Source organism: Astyanax mexicanus, chromosome 1 (genome assembly GCF_023375975.1).
Source record: "Astyanax mexicanus isolate ESR-SI-001 chromosome 1, AstMex3_surface, whole genome shotgun sequence".
In the NCBI taxonomy this organism is placed as follows: domain Eukaryota; kingdom Metazoa; phylum Chordata; class Actinopteri; order Characiformes; family Acestrorhamphidae; genus Astyanax; species Astyanax mexicanus.
This window is the reverse complement of record NC_064408.1, coordinates 120,344,425-120,361,600: the sequence shown is the minus strand read 5'-3', so window position 1 is coordinate 120,361,600 and position 17,176 is coordinate 120,344,425. Positions and strand designations below refer to the sequence as shown.

Sequence of the window (17,176 nt, the reverse complement as noted above, 5' to 3'; positions counted from 1 at the left end):
CCTCAAAATACTGAAAGGCATAGGCTGCTCTGAGTGTCAGGTGGTTTTTAGTATCTACATGTATCCTAGAGGTGTGATTATCGATTATCAAGATAAATAAATCCACCTGATGCTGTTTCTCCATGTATTTTATCAAAGTAATAATTAATAAGCCATGTAATGAACTTAAATCATTAATATATATTATGCTTTTAACTCATAAACACTCTAGTCTAACCATTTTTGAAAATATATCTTAGGTGTGAATATATTTAAAGTCTATACATTCAAAAATAAGTAAAAAATTTTGATTAAAACATGACCAGTTCCAGGAAAATATAACAATTCTGCTTCCTTTTACATTTTAAATGATGATATTTTTGAGCAGCCGTATGTCTTCTGGAGTAAAAGAGATCAGGGCATGTGTCTGTCTGATATAATTACTGTGTTATAAGACCTGAAAGAGGAACTGAAAACAAAAACGAGGAAAAAACACACCAAAACAGCCTAGAGTTCAAAGGGTTAAGATCCAAGGCTAGCGCTAGCTGCTCAGCGGCAGCTAATTTACACTTTAGCTACAATTTACCTCAGGGAGCCAGACTGAGCTGGATTTCCACTGCAATTTGTAGCATAAAAAGCGTTTAATGGCACTTACGCAATTTTCACCTGGTCTGAAACGTAGTCCATCATCCGAAGACGAGTGGCGCAGCACAAAAAAAAAAACGCTTCTTTATTTCATCTCTGGAGTTTGTAATGGAAGCTTATATCCCACTTCCATTAAATCTTTATGAAGATTGGGTAAAGGTGAAGTGCTGCAGGGTGAGGCTAGTTATTGCAGTGATTCTGTGTGATTGAAGAAAAAACTGTTAAAGCTGTTAAAAGTGTTAAAAAATTGCCATTTTTTATATAATTTGAAAAAAAAATATGACTCATACCTGCTTTGAAAGATATAAAGACAAATACCGTATTTTTCGGACTATAAGGCGCACTTAAAAACTTTTAATTTTCACAAAAATTGACAGTGCGTCTTATAATACGGTGCGCCTTTTGTATGGATTTTACCCGTCAGGTTGTAAGGAGCAGTAAACACACACTCGGTGCAGCGTTATAGAGAGTTTCAGTGCTATACAGAGTCCAGAGCCGTGCAGCTCCGAGGCTGGAGCAGCAATAGCATTAGCTAGATGCTAACCGCTAAGCTAGCTAGCTTATTCACTGAGATCAGTATTATCTAAATTTTACTCGTCAGGTTGTAAGGAGCAGTAAACACACACTCCGTGCAGCGTTATAGAGAGTTTCAGTGCTATACAGAGTCCAGAGCCGTGCAGCTCCGAGGCTGGAGCAGCAAATAGCATTAGCTAGATGCTAACCGCTAAGCTAGCTAGCTTATTCAGTGAGATCAGTATTATCTAAATTTTACTCGTCAGGTTGTAAGGAGCAGTAAACACACACTCCGTGCAGAGCCGTGCCGCTCCGAGGCTGGAGCAGCAATAAATAGCATTAGCTAGATGCTAACCGCTTAGCTAGCTAGCTTTTTTACTGTTCAGAGATCAGTATTATCTAAATTTTACTCGTCAGGTTGTAAGGAGCAGTAAACACACACTCCGTGCAGAGCCGTGCCGCTCCGAGGCTGGAGCAGCAATAAATAGCATTAGCTAGATGCTAACCGCTAAGCTAGCTAGCTTATTCACTGTTCAGAGATCAGTATTATCTAAATTTTACCCGTCAGGTGTAAGGAGCAGTAAACACACACTCCGTGCAGAGCCGTGCCGCTCCGAGGCTGGAGCAGCAATAAATAGCATTAGCTAGATGCTAACCGCTTAGCTAGCTAGCTTTTTTACTGTTCAGAGATCAGTATTTTCTAAATTTAGCACTTTTAATACTGCTGGAGCAGTATTATTAGAGTTAGATGCTAATCGCTAAGCGTTCACCGTTCAGAGGTGAGTTATCGGCCTGTAAGTCTGTGCTGCTTTGCCTGGCTAGCATTAGCTAGATGCTAAGCGCTAACTCTCTCAGAGGTGAGTTTTATCAGCCTGTAATCTGCTTGTTTAACGTGTTAAAACAAGCTACGGGGGACGAATCGCTAGCTAATATCTCACTGTCTTACCAGAACACGCAGGATTACTCAGTGTAACGCTGTCGTTTAAGTTTGGGTTAACTTTACTAGTTTAGGGGACTAGCTAGCGTGCTAGCGGATAGCTATGCTAACGCTGGTGCAGCAAGCCTTAGTGGACATCTGGAAATCTAAGCTTACTGTAAATAAACTGAAGCACGTTACTCACCCAAATAAACAGTTTTCAGGAGAGGAATCTGTGTAGATTAATATCCAGCACTCGTTTGACTTTGAAAGAGCTAGATTTGTATACTGAGACGCTCCACCGGCAAGCGACCACCCCCGGTGGGGGAAGGGAAACATGGTGCCACCCCTGTTCACTTTAATATAGGCACCCTTTCTAGTGTCACTTAACGCGCCTTATAATGCGATGCGCCCTATGTATGGAAAAATAGCAGACAATAGGCGTTCTTTGATAGTGCGTCTTATAATACGGTGCGCCTCATAGTCCGAAAAATACGGTAAAGCAGTTCGTTTTGTGATTTTTATAAAAAATATCACTTTCCTATGAACTTTTTCACATGTTTTTCACCTTACAATCACAAACTTAAATGTATTTTATTGAGATTTTTATTTGAGAGACATAATAGAAAAATGATACATGGTTTTCAAAATTGTAGTCAAATAAAAATCTGAAAAGCGAGATTATAAGCGATATTAATTTCCCCTATAGTAATGCTTAGTAGATAGATAGATAGATAGATAGATAGATAGATAGATAGATAGATAGATAGATAGATAGATAGGTAAACCACGGCTGAACAAATCACGCAGAATTCACTTCATATGACATGCTACTTTGTGTTGATCTATCACTTCAAATCTCAACAAATTACAAGGGTTGGACAATGAAACTGAAACACCTGGTTTTAGAGCACAATAATTTATTGTGGTGACGGACAGTTCTGGTGGAAACAGGAGAGTCGAGGTGCACATTGAATTCTGTCGTGATTTGATCAGCCGTGGTTTTATGTTTTTTGGATACAATCCGGGTTAGCACCCGAACATCCCTTTCAGACAGCTTCCTCTTACAGCGTCCACAGTTAATCCTGTTGGATGTGGTTGGTTCTTCTTGGTGGCATGCTGACATTACCCTGGATACCGTGGCTCTTGATGCATCATAAAGACTTGCTGTCTTGGTCACAGATGCTCCAGCAAGACGTGCACCAACAATTTGTCCTCTTTTGAACTCTGGTATGTCACCCATAATGTTGTGTGCATTGCAATATTTAGAGCAGAACTGTGCTCTTACCCTGCTAATTGAACCTTCACACTCTTACTGCTCTTACTGGTGCAATAATGTGCAATTAATGAAGATTGAACACCAGGCTGCTCCAATTTAGCCATGAAACCTCCCACACTAAAATGATGACAGGTGTTTTAGTTTCATTGTCCAACCCCTGTATATATAAGTTTAAGGGTGTAGAGTGACAAAATGTGAAAAAGTTCAAGGGGTATAAGCACTCACATGTAAAAGCATGTTATCTGTGTGGTCTTGGGCAGGCCGGTGGAGAACGACAACACGCTGAAGATCAAAAACGAGAAGACGCGCTCCCTGCTGCTCTTCACCAACGTCACGGAGAAACACTTCGGCAACTACACCTGCTTCGCCTCCAACCGCCTAGGGGCCTCCAACGCCAGCATGCTGCTCTTTAGTGAGTATATTTACACATACACACACATACATACATAGACTTACTCACCAAATATACTGCCAGATAGATCCAGTGCCCTCCAAAAGTTGACAGTGAGGTCAATCGCATAATGTCTGCTGTCGAGTGAAAACATTTGAAAACATTTGAAATCATTAAAATGATGAATATGATATAAAACTTTAATATTTCAGCTTTTATTTCCAGGTATTTACATCTAGATGTGATACACAGTTCAGAAGATTCAGCACCTTCTGTCTGAACTCACCCATTTTTCCTTATACGCAAAAGTATTGGAACATGTGATTTTTTGGCCGACTGTGCATAGTTTTCTAGTTAGAGGAGTAACCAACATAAAAACCAAAGAGCTATGTGAGTGAATGGGTGAAAAACAAGCAACAGTGAAGCTTAGAAAAGACAGAAAATCAATCAGATATTGTTTATAGCCAGAACAACTGTTTAGAATGTCCTGAAGAAGAAAGTCGTCACTGGTGTACTAAGCTCTACAGGTGGTAGAGCAAGGAAAACCACAGCATTTGATAACAGAAACTTTGTGAGATCTGTTAAGAAAAACCCTAAAACAACTTTTAGTGACATCAGCTACCACCTTCTTAGGGAAGTAGTAAAGGAATCACAATCTACTTTAAAGAAAGATGAAACCAAACTAAGTGGAAAATCCTTCAGCTTGGAAAAGCATCACAGATAACGTGTGCAGAAGGTAGACATAAGGAGTTTCTAGCTCTGTTTACAGAACAAAGAAAGCAAAAATACACATATTGCATTCCAGATTACCCCCCTTTTAAAGAGATATGATGCCCTACAGTAAATATAAGTAAAGCCCAACAGTGAGGTTTCTGAACTTTATCAATTCTTTGCTACCAAATGCTAACAGACCAGAAAGGCCGCCTACACAGCAACTCTAGTAGCAGCTAATGAAGTCAAATGTATTTCATAATACAGTATATTGGGTTCTTAAAGGGTTGTCCCATCAATTACGTCCCTTCATAGAGACATGTGTAGCAGTCATCAGTCTCTCACCAAGAGGTACACTACCCAGAAACAGCCTCTGAGATCTGAGAGCCAGACCTACAGTTCAAAATGTGAAACACATATATTTATTTCATTGTTGATGATTATGGCTTACAGTCAATGAAAACCCAAAAATCAGTGTTTTAGAAAATTAGAATATTATATTAGAAAAAATGGGTACTTTTGGCTGTAGTGTGGGCAGTGTGCCAAGTCCTGCTGGAAAATGAAATCCGCATCTCCATAAAAGTTGTCAGCAGAGGGAAAAAGCATGAAAACGCTGCACTGAGTTTAGACTTTATAATATAACACAGTGGATCAACACCAGCAGATGACTGACATGTCTCTCAAAACCATCACTGATCATCAGTAAATTTTACATTTCATTTGTAAATCAAGGGAGAAATCAGAGTCTGAAGGAAGAGTGGAGAGACACACAGTCCAAACTGCTTGAGACAGTATGATAGACAGTATGATTAACTCGTTGGTTCCAAGGGTAAGGGTGACACTCAAAAACAAGGGGTAGTGTACACGTGAGAAATGGGACTGAGCCTCAACAGTTAAACCAATATTTGATCCTATAAGATCTGTAATCAGACTTCATACGAGCTTTAATATGACGTATTTCCTTTGCCTTCTGCATTACAATGAACCCAAAACGGCCTCTATTTTTTTCCTCCATCGCTCTTTCGCTTTTTTTTTACACTCTTTCTTATTTCTTCCTCCTGTGCGGCTCAGCGCTCTCGCGCCTCTCGCCATTCCTTTTACCCGTTTATTTCCCTCAATCCCTCCATTCTCTGGGCCATTATGCTCCCGCTCGTTTATCGTTCGCCCATTCTCGCTCTTTGTTCTGTCCTGTTACCCCGGGAAGCTGTCATTTCTCTCCTTTCTCCCTCTGTCCCTCACTTTCTCTCTCTCACACTCTCTCTCTCTCTCTCTCTTTTATTGTCTCTCTCTAATTCTCTCTCACTTTTATTTACTGTATTTCTCTCTAATTAGCTTTTTCATTCTCTTACTCCCTCTCTCTCATTTTCTAACTCTCTCTCACTCTCTCTTTCTCTCTCTCTCCCCTCTCTCTCTCTGCCTCCCATTCTTTTTCTCTCTCTCTCTCTCTATTTTCTAACTCTCTCTCATTCTCCCTAAACCTTTTCTCATTGCCTCACTCTGTCTCTCTCTCACTGACTCTCTCTCTCATTTTGTCTTCTTTCTCTCTCTTCATCTTATTTACTCTCTCTCATTTTCTCATTTTTTTCTCTCTCATTCTTTAACTCTCTTTCACTTTCTCATTCTCTCACTCTCTCTCTCTCTATTCACTCTCGCACATTCTCTTTCTCTCACTTTCTAACACACTCTCTCTCACTCACTCTAATTCTCTCACTCTCTCTCTCATTCTATAACTCTTTCACTCTGTCTCTGACTATCTCTCTCTCTCTTACTCTCTCTCTCTCATATGGTCTCTTACTTTCTCTCCCATTCACTCTCTCTAATTCATTCTCTCTCTTCCTCTGTCATTCTCTAACTCTCATTCTCTCTCTTTCTCTCATTCTCTCACTCTTCCTTTCTCTCTTACATTCTCTCTCTCTCTCTCTCTCTCACTTTCTAACACTCTTTCTCTTATTCTCTCTTTCTCTAATTCTCTCTCTCACTCTTATTCACTCTTATTCTCTCTCTTACATTCTCTCACTCCCTCACTCTCTCTCTCATTCTATAACTCTTTCACTCTGTCTCTGACTCTCTCTCTCTCTCTTACTCTCATATTGTCTCTTACTTTCTCTCCCATTCACTCTCTCTAATTCATTCTCTCTCTCCCCCTCTCATTCTTTAACTCTCTCTCTCATTTTCTCTCTCATTCTCCCTCTCTCTCCCCTCTCTCTCTCTCTTTCTCGTGTTGGCTGGTTCTGTTCCTCACATTACCGTCCCCAGTGAGTGATTTTGTCTGCAGCCCTGGCCCTCTTTCCTCCCTCCATCCCTCGTTCCTGCCACACTTCTGCACATTACCATCGTAACTGAGTCCTCCATCTCTCTCTCTCTCTCTCTCTCTCTCTCTCTCCCTCCATCTCTCTCTCTCCCATTATCTCCACGAGTTTCACCTCAGTGAGTCACTGGCTGTCAGTCTCATACATCTTACGGCTGATTCGTGCCGGTGGCTCCTGCATCCTGGCCTCGGCCCCTGCCTCTTATCTCCTCATCAGGACTCCTTCTCCTTTATCTCCTTCCCTCCATCTTTACCCACATAAAAAAACACAGAAACTCAGCCTCCACCTCCGCCACACTCTGACAATACGGTGTAAATGATTCCTGGATGATCACGTGACGTAATCAGTCTGAATCAGTCCCCAATGTTTCTCTCGCCACACAGTGGTCTACCAGTGGTCCTAGTACTGTTTGGACCAATCCCATTTCTTATTTGTAGCCCAACCCCTTGTTTTAAATGGCTATCCTTCCCTTTGGAAGAGAGTTATGTTCCAATGTGTTAAGTTCCACCTTAAATGCAAGACAGACACAATAATTGCACAATAATTGCTGTGCCATTTAAGGTGGAATGGGTAATTTAGCTAGATGTACACATGTTTTTCCCTACATAGTAAATTAATAGTGAAGTGATCTATCAGACTATGAAGGAACACATAAGGAATCATGTAGTAACTTAAAAAGTGTTAAACAAACCAAAAATACTCTGTGAAGAAGCTTTTAGATGCAACAAAGCAAAGGAAGAGCAGGAGTTTCCATTCTGGGATGGGCCTGATGAGTGCCAGTTCCATCATAAAAATGTTTTTGATGTTCTTTGCATCTGCACTTTGATACCTTCAAAGTTCTTAATATGTTTCTTTACTTAGTTGAGTAGTTGTTGCTTATCATAATCTTAATTAGAACATTACTCAAATAGAGCTATTATTCACTGTATACCTGTAACTCCACCTCTTCACTACTTTACTTTAACTGATGCTCTCAAACACTTTATTAGGAGACAAGAAATGCAAGTAGTAATTATCTCTTGATGAGTTCAGCACAGCTGTTAACTGAAAGTCTGAATTCCAGCTGACTCTACCTCCAGCCAAGATGTGCAAAATTGTCATCTAGACATCAAGTGGAGCTACTTTGAAGAATCTAAAATATAAAACATATTCTGGTTTGTTTAACACTTTTTTGGTTTACTAAATAATTTCATTTGTTTTTCTTCATAGTTTGGATGATTTTAGTATTAATCTACAATACAGAACATTAAAACAAACTTAAAAAAAATGAGTGAATGAATTTAAGGTGTGTCTAAACTTTTAACTGGTATTGTACATACTTCTTGCAATTTTTCATGATTGTTAATGAATTAATACAACATAATACTAATAAAAGATGATTAGAAGTAAGTAAATGCACCCAACTTAACTCACCAAGGGGTTCAGTGTATTGGGGGATTCAGGGGTAAGAAGATATTTGATATCAAGTCAGAAACATTCATTGCATGCATTGTGACATCAGTGTTTTAGGAGTCAAGAAGCTGTAATGCTGCATCAGCAGCAGTTTAAAAAGAGACGGAGTCTGACTTCGGAGGAAACATGTTAGTAGTCTTCACCCTCCTGGTGTTAGGGCATCACCAGTGATGGGGGATATACAGCTGAGTAGCAGCTGAATGGGTGGAACAACTGGCCAGATAAATTGCGGAGAAAAAAATAAGAGAAAATTAGAAATAAATCTAAGTAAACACCCCCCTCAAAAACAAATATATATATATATATATTTGGTTCTGGGGTTTTTTCTCTTGTTCTTGTGATGGTTTTCTTAACTTTGTTGGTGTTTTGTTCACCTCCTTTGTTCATCTCCTTGTGTACAGCATGCTGCATTTTATTGTCTGAAGGATGCTATATAAATAAATAAAAGTGTATTAGTTTTATTATACTATTATATTAATGGGAGGCCAAACTGCAGAAAAAGAATTATGTATACTCTACCGCTCAAAAGTTTAGGATCACTTGCACAATTCCCCTTTTGTTGAAAGAAAAAACACATTTTCATGCAATTCATAAACAATACTGTCTATTTCACAATTAATATAAGTGTATCAGATGATTTTTAAAGAATAAAAATATTTGTATTACAGCCTATTTTTGTATAGTGGCTTGTTTTGCATATAGTCCTATTATCAGTAATTCTCAGTCCTCTGCCTCAATCTCCTGGTACGGCCGCCAATCCAAATTAAGGATTTTATTGGGCTAATTGGTTGTTAGGACACTCTTGCTCAATTGCGATGCACAGCTAAAAACATTATGAGTTATAAGTGAGAATAAAAAAGGAAGCACAACATTCTAGGTTAGTTTAGTATCTCAAGCATTAGCAGTTGTTGGTTTGCTTACAGGCTCAAAATGACCAGAAAGAAACAACTTTCTTCAGAGACCTGTCAGTCTTTAGTTGTGTTAAGGAAGGAAGAAAGGCTACTCAATGCGAGATATTGCCAAGAAACTGAAAATATCTTACCATGCTGTTAACTACTCCCTTTGAAGAGCGACACAAACTGGCTTTAACAAGGACAGAAAAAGGAGTGGGAGGCCCCGATGCACAACTGTGCAAGAAGGTCAATTTCTTAAAGTGTGCAGTTTGAGAGAAAAAAAGCCTTACAGGCTGTCAAATAACAGCTGCACTAAATGGAACATGTCAAACACCAGTGTCAGCATCAGAAGAATTGCCAAGAAAAAGCCATACCTCACACTGGCCAGTAAAAAGGAAAGACTGCGATGGTCCAAAGAGAAAAGACATTGGACACCAGAAGATTGGAAGAAGGTGTTGTGGAGGTGCAGGACCAATGAAAAGATGCATGAGCAATGCTTAATGCCTTCTGTCAAGCATGGTGGAGGCAGTGTGATGGTCTGGGGATGCTTTGGAGGTGGTAAAATAGGTGATTTATACAGAGTGGAAGGGATCTTAAAGAAGAAGGCTACCACAAGATTTGCAACACCATGCCATACCCTGTGGACAGTGCCTGATTGGGGCCAATTTCATCCTACAACAGGATTATGACCCCAAACACACCTACGAATTGTGTCGACAATATTTAGGAAATCAGCCGGAGTTTAGGAGTCAGCCAGAGTTCTGACTGTAATGGAGTGGCAGCACTGTCTCCGGATCTGAACCCTATCGAGCTGTTGTGGGAGGAGCTTGATCGTATGGTACAGAAGAAGACTACACTAAGCCAGACCATGTTGTGGGAGATGAATCTACAGGAAGCATGGGATGAAATCACATCAGATTACCTGGAAAAGTTGACAGATAGAATGATTAGAGTCTGCCAGGCTGTAATTGCTGCAAAATGTGGCTTCGTTGATGACAGCAAATTTTGAAGTACACAGTCATCATTTTCATTAAAACCAATATTTTAAAGCCCTCTGTCTAGCAGGAGATCCCTCCCACCCACTACACAGCTTCTTCAGCCTGCTGCCATCAGGGAGGAGACTGAGGAGTCTCGGGGCGAGGACCAGCAGACTGCGAGACAGCCCCATCCATCAGGCTGTGAGGATGCTGAACTCTCTTCCTGCTCTACCCCCATCCCAATCCTGCCCCCAGCACACACACACTCAGCATCCTGACCCCCCCACTAATAAAGTACTGAAACTCTGCACTACAATGCACAAAGTACTGGTCCCTTCCAAAAGGACTTGCACTACACAACACCTGCACTACTGATATACTTGCACTGTCAATACTCACTTTAATTCCCCATAAACTGTGAACTTTAAGTACTTTACGCACTCATTCACTTTACCAGCCCTAAGCTATATACCTTATTTGCACTACTGTTATATACTATTTATACTGTCATTCCATCTCAATCACCATCAATATTGCACTATTGTCTCCCGTCTTATGTATGTTTATTGTGTTCTGTTGTATTGTACATATAGTGTCTCCCACTCTTTTAGATTATATATCTATTTCTTTTTACTTATATTTATATATCTATTTCACCCCCACACCACTGCACCTTGTTTTTGTCTCATGTATGTCTATTTGTGTCCCTGCTGTATTGTGCACATAGTGTCTCCCATTCTTTCTTTTATTATATCTATTATCTGTACCTGCTGTAAAATTTGGGAAGGAGAGTAACGTAATTTCAATTCTCTGTATGTCCTGTACATATGCAGTATTGACAATAAAACTACTTGACTTGACTATTTCCTACTCTGACAGTGTGTTTCCATTGAAAACAAGAACATTTCACTGTGATCCCAAACTTTTGATCGGTAGCGTAATTGTTATGTATTAAATATATCAATTACTAACTCCTTCTCCTTCTTCTTCTTCTTCTTCTTCTTCTTCTACTTTTTCTTCCTTGATACACTAATATCTCATAGCCGAAAAAAAACCCAGGCACTGATTTCATCTCATGAAAAGCTTGGTAATAATGACCTGACTTGTTGTATTATGGTAGGTAGGAGTTGTCAGTGCTGGAGGAGAAGGGAAGAAGGTGTTGGGAAGTGCAGGGAGTCCCCCCGGACGGGGGGGGGGGGGGGGGGTTGAGAGCCTGGGCTCGCTCCTTCCTGCTCCTGTTTGACGCGTTGTCTCCTGTCGTCCGCAGGGCCCGGGGCGGTGTACAGCGTGGGGGCGCCGCTGAGCCCCTGCGTCTCGGGACTGGGCTTGTGGCTGGGCCTCTCCGTCTCCATCCTGATGAAGGTCTAAAACTTCGCCGCCTCGGAAAAAAGGAGTCTTTAATTACGAACCCATCACTGTGAACAAAAAGAATTATGCATTAACCCAGGAGCCATCGCTACATCCCATAATCACTCCCCCTCCCTCCTTCCCTCCTTTTCTCCTTTTCTCACCTCTCTCTCCATCTCTCTCTCTCTTTTTTTTTGTATCTCTCACTTTTTATCCACTCATCCACACTTATCATCACATCAGCGCATCAACTACTCCTCTTCCACACTAAGCCACTGCCTCTTCTCCCTCTTCTCTTCTTCAGTGAAGGTCACCTCTCTTTTTTTTTCCTATTTTTCTTTTCTTTCGAGATGTTCATAGCTGGCGTACGTCGACGATGTGATGGTAATGGTAATGGCAATGATGGCGCGAATGCTTAAAAAAGAGAAAAAGATGTGCAAGAAAAGATATGATGTGAAAAGAAAATGACTGGAAAATGACTAAGATGAAAAACGTTGGAAACTGGAGGAATCATTATTGTTACATTGTTATTACATTGTTATTACATTGTTGTTACATGGTTGTTACATTGTTATTACACTGTTAACCACGCCACATTGGTAAAAATGGTAAAAAAAAAATATTACTGCGAATGATGTTAGTTAATCCGTGTTTAAGCTACAGTCAGTATGTAAGTATGTAAGTATGTAACGACTCAATCGACTCAATCAGTCATTCAGTAACGGTAACTCTAACGTAACGAATGCTATAAACGAATTACTATTGTTATTATGATTATGATTACGATTGTTATGTGAAGCTACAGCGGCACATGACAATGACTGGTACCGAAACTTTTACGGAAAAAAAAAGAAACGGTTACGAGGTAACGCACCGCGAATCATGTTACGGAATGACCGGGAACATTCTTCTTACCTTGTGTTGTCTTGTTGGTGCGCGTGCTGGGCATGTTGTTCGATATGGTTGTGAAATAATGTTTGTGAAAGTGACGATGATGATGATGATCATGATGTTTATGAGGAGGGTGACGTTGTTGCCGTTGGCGACGTTGTTACCATCGGCGACGTCAATGCAGACGAAGGTCAGGTGACCCTCTATATACCTGCTATACCCGTGGCTGTTCACCAGCAGGCCCCCTTACCGGGCCTTTCGCCTCTCGGACTTCCCCAGCCCACAGCCATCTGAGCGTGCCGAATGATGTCAAAACCCACCCTTACTTCCTGTGCTGAAGGGTCAGCAATGGAGGACATGTTCGGGAGGGAGGGAGGGATGGATGGAGGAAGGGAGGGGGCGGGGTCATCGTCTTTTCTCCCCGTTCTCCCTCGTTCTCTTTGCTCCATTCGCTGGAAGTCTCGACCCAGGGCAAAGCATGTGACCCCATGAGTCCGGCCTTCTGAATCTGTAAACCTTCTCTTCCTACTACTCTTCCTCTTCAACTTCCTCCACTTCATAATGTTCCTCTTCCTGTTCCTCTTCCTTTTCACGCACCGCAACCCTTTACGCTACGCATCACCCGTGTTGAACCTGAATCACCTCCAGTGTAAATAGATATACATACGTATGCAGTATATGCAGTAGAGGCCGTCTCATAGCGAAGCGAGAAAAAAAAAGAGAGAAAAAAAAGAAAGAAAGAAGTGAAACAAAACGAAAAAAAAAAAAGTACATTTCCCATCAGCCTCTCTGTTTCCCAATGAGCCATTGAGTTTTTCCTGCAGCCTGGAGGTCACGTTTCCCAGCATCCTCTACTCTACTACAAAACAATCAACCCAATCAACCAATCAATCAACCAATCAACCAATCAACCCACCAATGAAAAGCTGTCGATCTTCACCCTCCACTCTTCACTCTCCACTCTTCCTTGTCGCTTGTTGATAGCATGTACTGGTTAGAGCTGTTTCCTGTTGTGACGTCCATCCCAAGCTCCGCCCCTAACCTTCCCTCTCCTTCCCTCCCCTCCCCCAAAGCCCCGCCTCCTCCTTATAAACCCCTCCCCCCTGCACTGTGTACATTTAATCTGCAAGGTTAACTGCTAATTACTTTTTTGGTGTTAATAATAATGATGATGACGACGATTATTATGATGATGTTATAATAAGTATTTGAACAGACATTACGACGTCGATGACGGTGATGATGATATTTACGTGTACGAGAAAAAAAACAGCGAAAAACTAAAAGGGAAAACAGACGATAAAGAAAAAAACAAACAAAAAAACTAAACAAGCAATGACGACGGAGCCATGCGTGCGAAAATAACATTTTTTTTGTACTTTGCTCTGGTTTAAAAAAAAATATATTAAAAAAATATAGAATAAACTGCATTCAATGAACGGGGGGAGGGGGGAGATATATAAAAGAAAAGAGAAAAAACAACAAAAATGAAAAAAGAGAAAAAAAAAAGCAAACAAAAAAATCACGTTGAGTTTTTTCGAAGTCTTGTGCTCTATTTTGCCATGACGAGCTTTTTAAAAAACGTAAAATAAAAACACACACACATACAAAACGGGGGCGGCGCGACTCGAGCCGGGTCGCTCACTTGCTCGCGACGGGAGCAATCAATGAAATGTAATATAATTTGTAATGTGTATGTATTCGAAAGTTTGTTTTTTTTCTTTAAGTCCTTTTCTTTAGGTCTATTTTGTTCGTTTGTTTGTTCGTATGTTCGTTTCTTCCTTTTTTTAAGGCTCTGTACTGTATGGGATGTATGATAATCCATCAATTGATCCAGCCATCATCTCTTTGTTCCCACATCTTCCCTGATAACACAACCAAAAACTCACACAGTGTTAGCGCTAGCATTAGCATTAGCACAAAAAAAATCCCCTTCCTCGCAACCAGGAACCAGATAAGTGTAAAATAGAGATGTAATTAGCTAGCCGGCACTGCGGTTCGGCCAGGCGGAGGGACCGCGGCATCCTCCTCGTCTCTCCATCTGCTGCGGAACGGGGCTCATAAATCAAGCTCAATCCCGCTACTGACAGGATCCTCTTCAAGGACGGCGGCACGCCGAATCTTAGCCCCCCGCGGACTAATTACCCGCCACTTAGCGGCGTATGGCGAGGACGCTGGTGGAGAGCTTGCCGGTGCCTGGCTGAAAGAACCTGAGGACAAAAAAAATTGGTTTTCTTGGTTTTATTAGCTCGTTTTTTTCTCTCAAATACAAAAAAAAATAATATTAAACATTTTAAAAAAGCTCTGAATTGGCCATCCAATCACAGTGGATGGACACATTCATTCGCTGAACCTACAACCAGCACTAATCTGGCCTAGAGTGGTTTAACCTAGCCGATTTCTAGACAGCAAATTCTGTTTTTTTGGAATAAACTCCCTTTAATAGTTAATATCAACTCATTTTATATATCTACAGTAAAATATAGATCTCAGCTTCTGGAGTTAATTTTAACCATAACTCTTTCACACTGGAAAAAAATGTGTTATTAAACTAATATTATTAATATTTTAAAACACTGGAACATTTTGAAGTAGAAATGACAATGAAAAGCATCATTACTGATTTACAATAACAATTTCATACTCAACAATTGTATGCCAGTGTATATTTTTTAATTGCATGGCTCAACTTTAGTCCTGCATTGCTGTTCTTAGCGCATTAACAGTGCAGAAGATGGTAACTTGCTCTTATAGCCAACAACACATCAGCTAGGCAAACAACCATCATATAAAATACAATGAAATACCCAATGGAAGGTAGAGATTTGGTGGGCAAAACTACACACTGATGGTAAGTTAGGATTGGGGGACACGCCCATTGGAGTTGAGTTCAGTCACGCTCCTCAACACCTTGGAATAAACTCTGAAATAAACTCTACACCGCCAAAGAGTTACCCTCAACTCAACTTGTAGTAAAAGTTGGAGAATATACTCTCACAATTGAACACTTTCACACATTTTTCTTTAACTCTAAAGTTGGGTTTAAAAAAACAGAATTTGCTGTGTAGTAAAGCTTCTTTACGGCTAAACTTTGGTACAATTAAATCATTTCTCAATTAACTTCAAGCAACTACAGCAAAAATGACTGTCTCTGTATTGTTTAACACTTCTTAAAAAGCTGAAGCAAAGATCCTCAAAAGACTGTACTAAATAGAAATGGATAGCATTGATAATAAGGCTAATCTGAGACAATGCTAACAGCTCAACTACTATGCAACTGGAACTCGGCTAATCCAACTACTAATCCAAACTCATCCAAACTATAAAGAACTAGAACTATGTTCTAATCCAGATTATGAGAAGCAAAAACTACTAAACTCATGTAAAGAAAAAAAACGACTTTAAGGTTAAAAATGAAGTTCGGTCAATCTATTAGAAAAGAAGAATTTTAAGAACTTTGAAAGTATCCTCAAGTACAGTCACTGCAAAGACCATCTAAAAATATTATAATGATGAAACTGGCACTCATCAGGAGCGCTCTTCAAAGGACAAACTGTCCAAAATAGAAATGGATGGTATATATAATAGGGCTAATCTGAGATGATGCTAACAGTGATAGCTGATATAATAATGCTCAACTGCTATGCAACTGGAACTGGGCTAATCCAACTACTAATCCAAACTCATCCAAACTATGAGACACTGAAGAAACTATGAAGAAAAACATATGGAATTGTTTAGAGTTGGTATACAGTAAATAGCTCCATTTGAGTAATGTTCTAATCCAGATTATGGAAAGAACTACTCAACTAAGTACAGAATAAAAAAATTACTTTAAGGAAAAAAAATTTATGGTCTGTCAATCTATTAGAAAAGAAGAATTTTAAGAACTTTTAAAGTATCGTCAAGTGCAGTCACCGCAAAGACCATAAAAAAAACGTTATAATGATGAAACTGGCACTCATCAGGAGTGCTCTTCAAAGGAAAAACTGTCCAAAATAGGACTGGATAGCATTGATAATAAGGCTAATCTGAGACGATGCTAACAGCAATAGCCGTTATCTGAACTGGGCTAATCCAACTACTAATCCAAACTCATCCAAACTATGAGGAACTGAAGAAACTGAAGAAAAACATATGGAATAATTTAGTTAAGAAAAAAGTGTTAAACCAACCAGAATATGTTTTATATTTTAGATTCTTCAAAGTAGCACCTCTTGCTACGTTAGATTCTCAGTCTGAACTTGTCAAGAGTTAATCTGAATTGAATTGCTTGCTTCTTAATGTGTTAAATTGTGAAGAGGTAGAGTTACAGGTATACAGTGAATAGTGAATATTTGAGTAATGTTCTAATCCAGATTATGAGAAGCAAGAACTACTCAACTTAATAAAGATAAACATGACTTTAAGGACAAAAATGAAGATTATTTAATCTGAAAAGAAGAATTTTAATAACTTTGAAAGTATCCTCAAGTGCAGTCACTGTAAAGACCATCAAAAATGTTGTAATGGTGAAACTGGCACTCATCAGGATCGTGCCAAGAAAGGAAAAGCAAGAGTTACTTTTGTTACTCACCCCAGATAATTTGTATTTAGGTTTGTTTAACACTTTTAAGTTACTACGTGATTCCTTATGTGTTCCTTCATAGTCTGATAGATCACTTCACTATTCATTTATAAAGTAAGTTGACTGATACTGTATGTAATATCGTACTACAGTTTGCTGTAGTTGTTTGGAGTGTGGATGATTTAATGGTAAATCAACCACTCGCCAGATAATTGTTTTCTGAATGAAATGTAATACAGACAAGGCAATCGAATCAGAGAACATAAGTGTTTCTTAAAAACATAGAAACAACTCTTATACCTCTGA

At 39.7% G+C, this 17,176-nt stretch overlaps 1 protein-coding gene across 1 annotated transcript in view; it reads left to right on the top strand.

The window, feature by feature from the left end:
- iglon5 (IgLON family member 5) overlaps positions 1-16,135 on the top strand; it is a 318,662-nt gene extending 302,527 nt beyond the window's left edge. Inside the window, exons 7-8 of the mRNA XM_022673935.2 lie at positions 3,593-3,744; positions 11,333-16,135. Of these exons, the coding sequence (XP_022529656.2) occupies positions 3,593-3,744; positions 11,333-11,433 (253 nt within the window). The 3' untranslated portion in view covers positions 11,434-16,135. The remainder of the gene's footprint in view (positions 1-3,592; positions 3,745-11,332) is intronic.
- Positions 16,136-17,176: the final 1,041 nt, after the last annotated feature.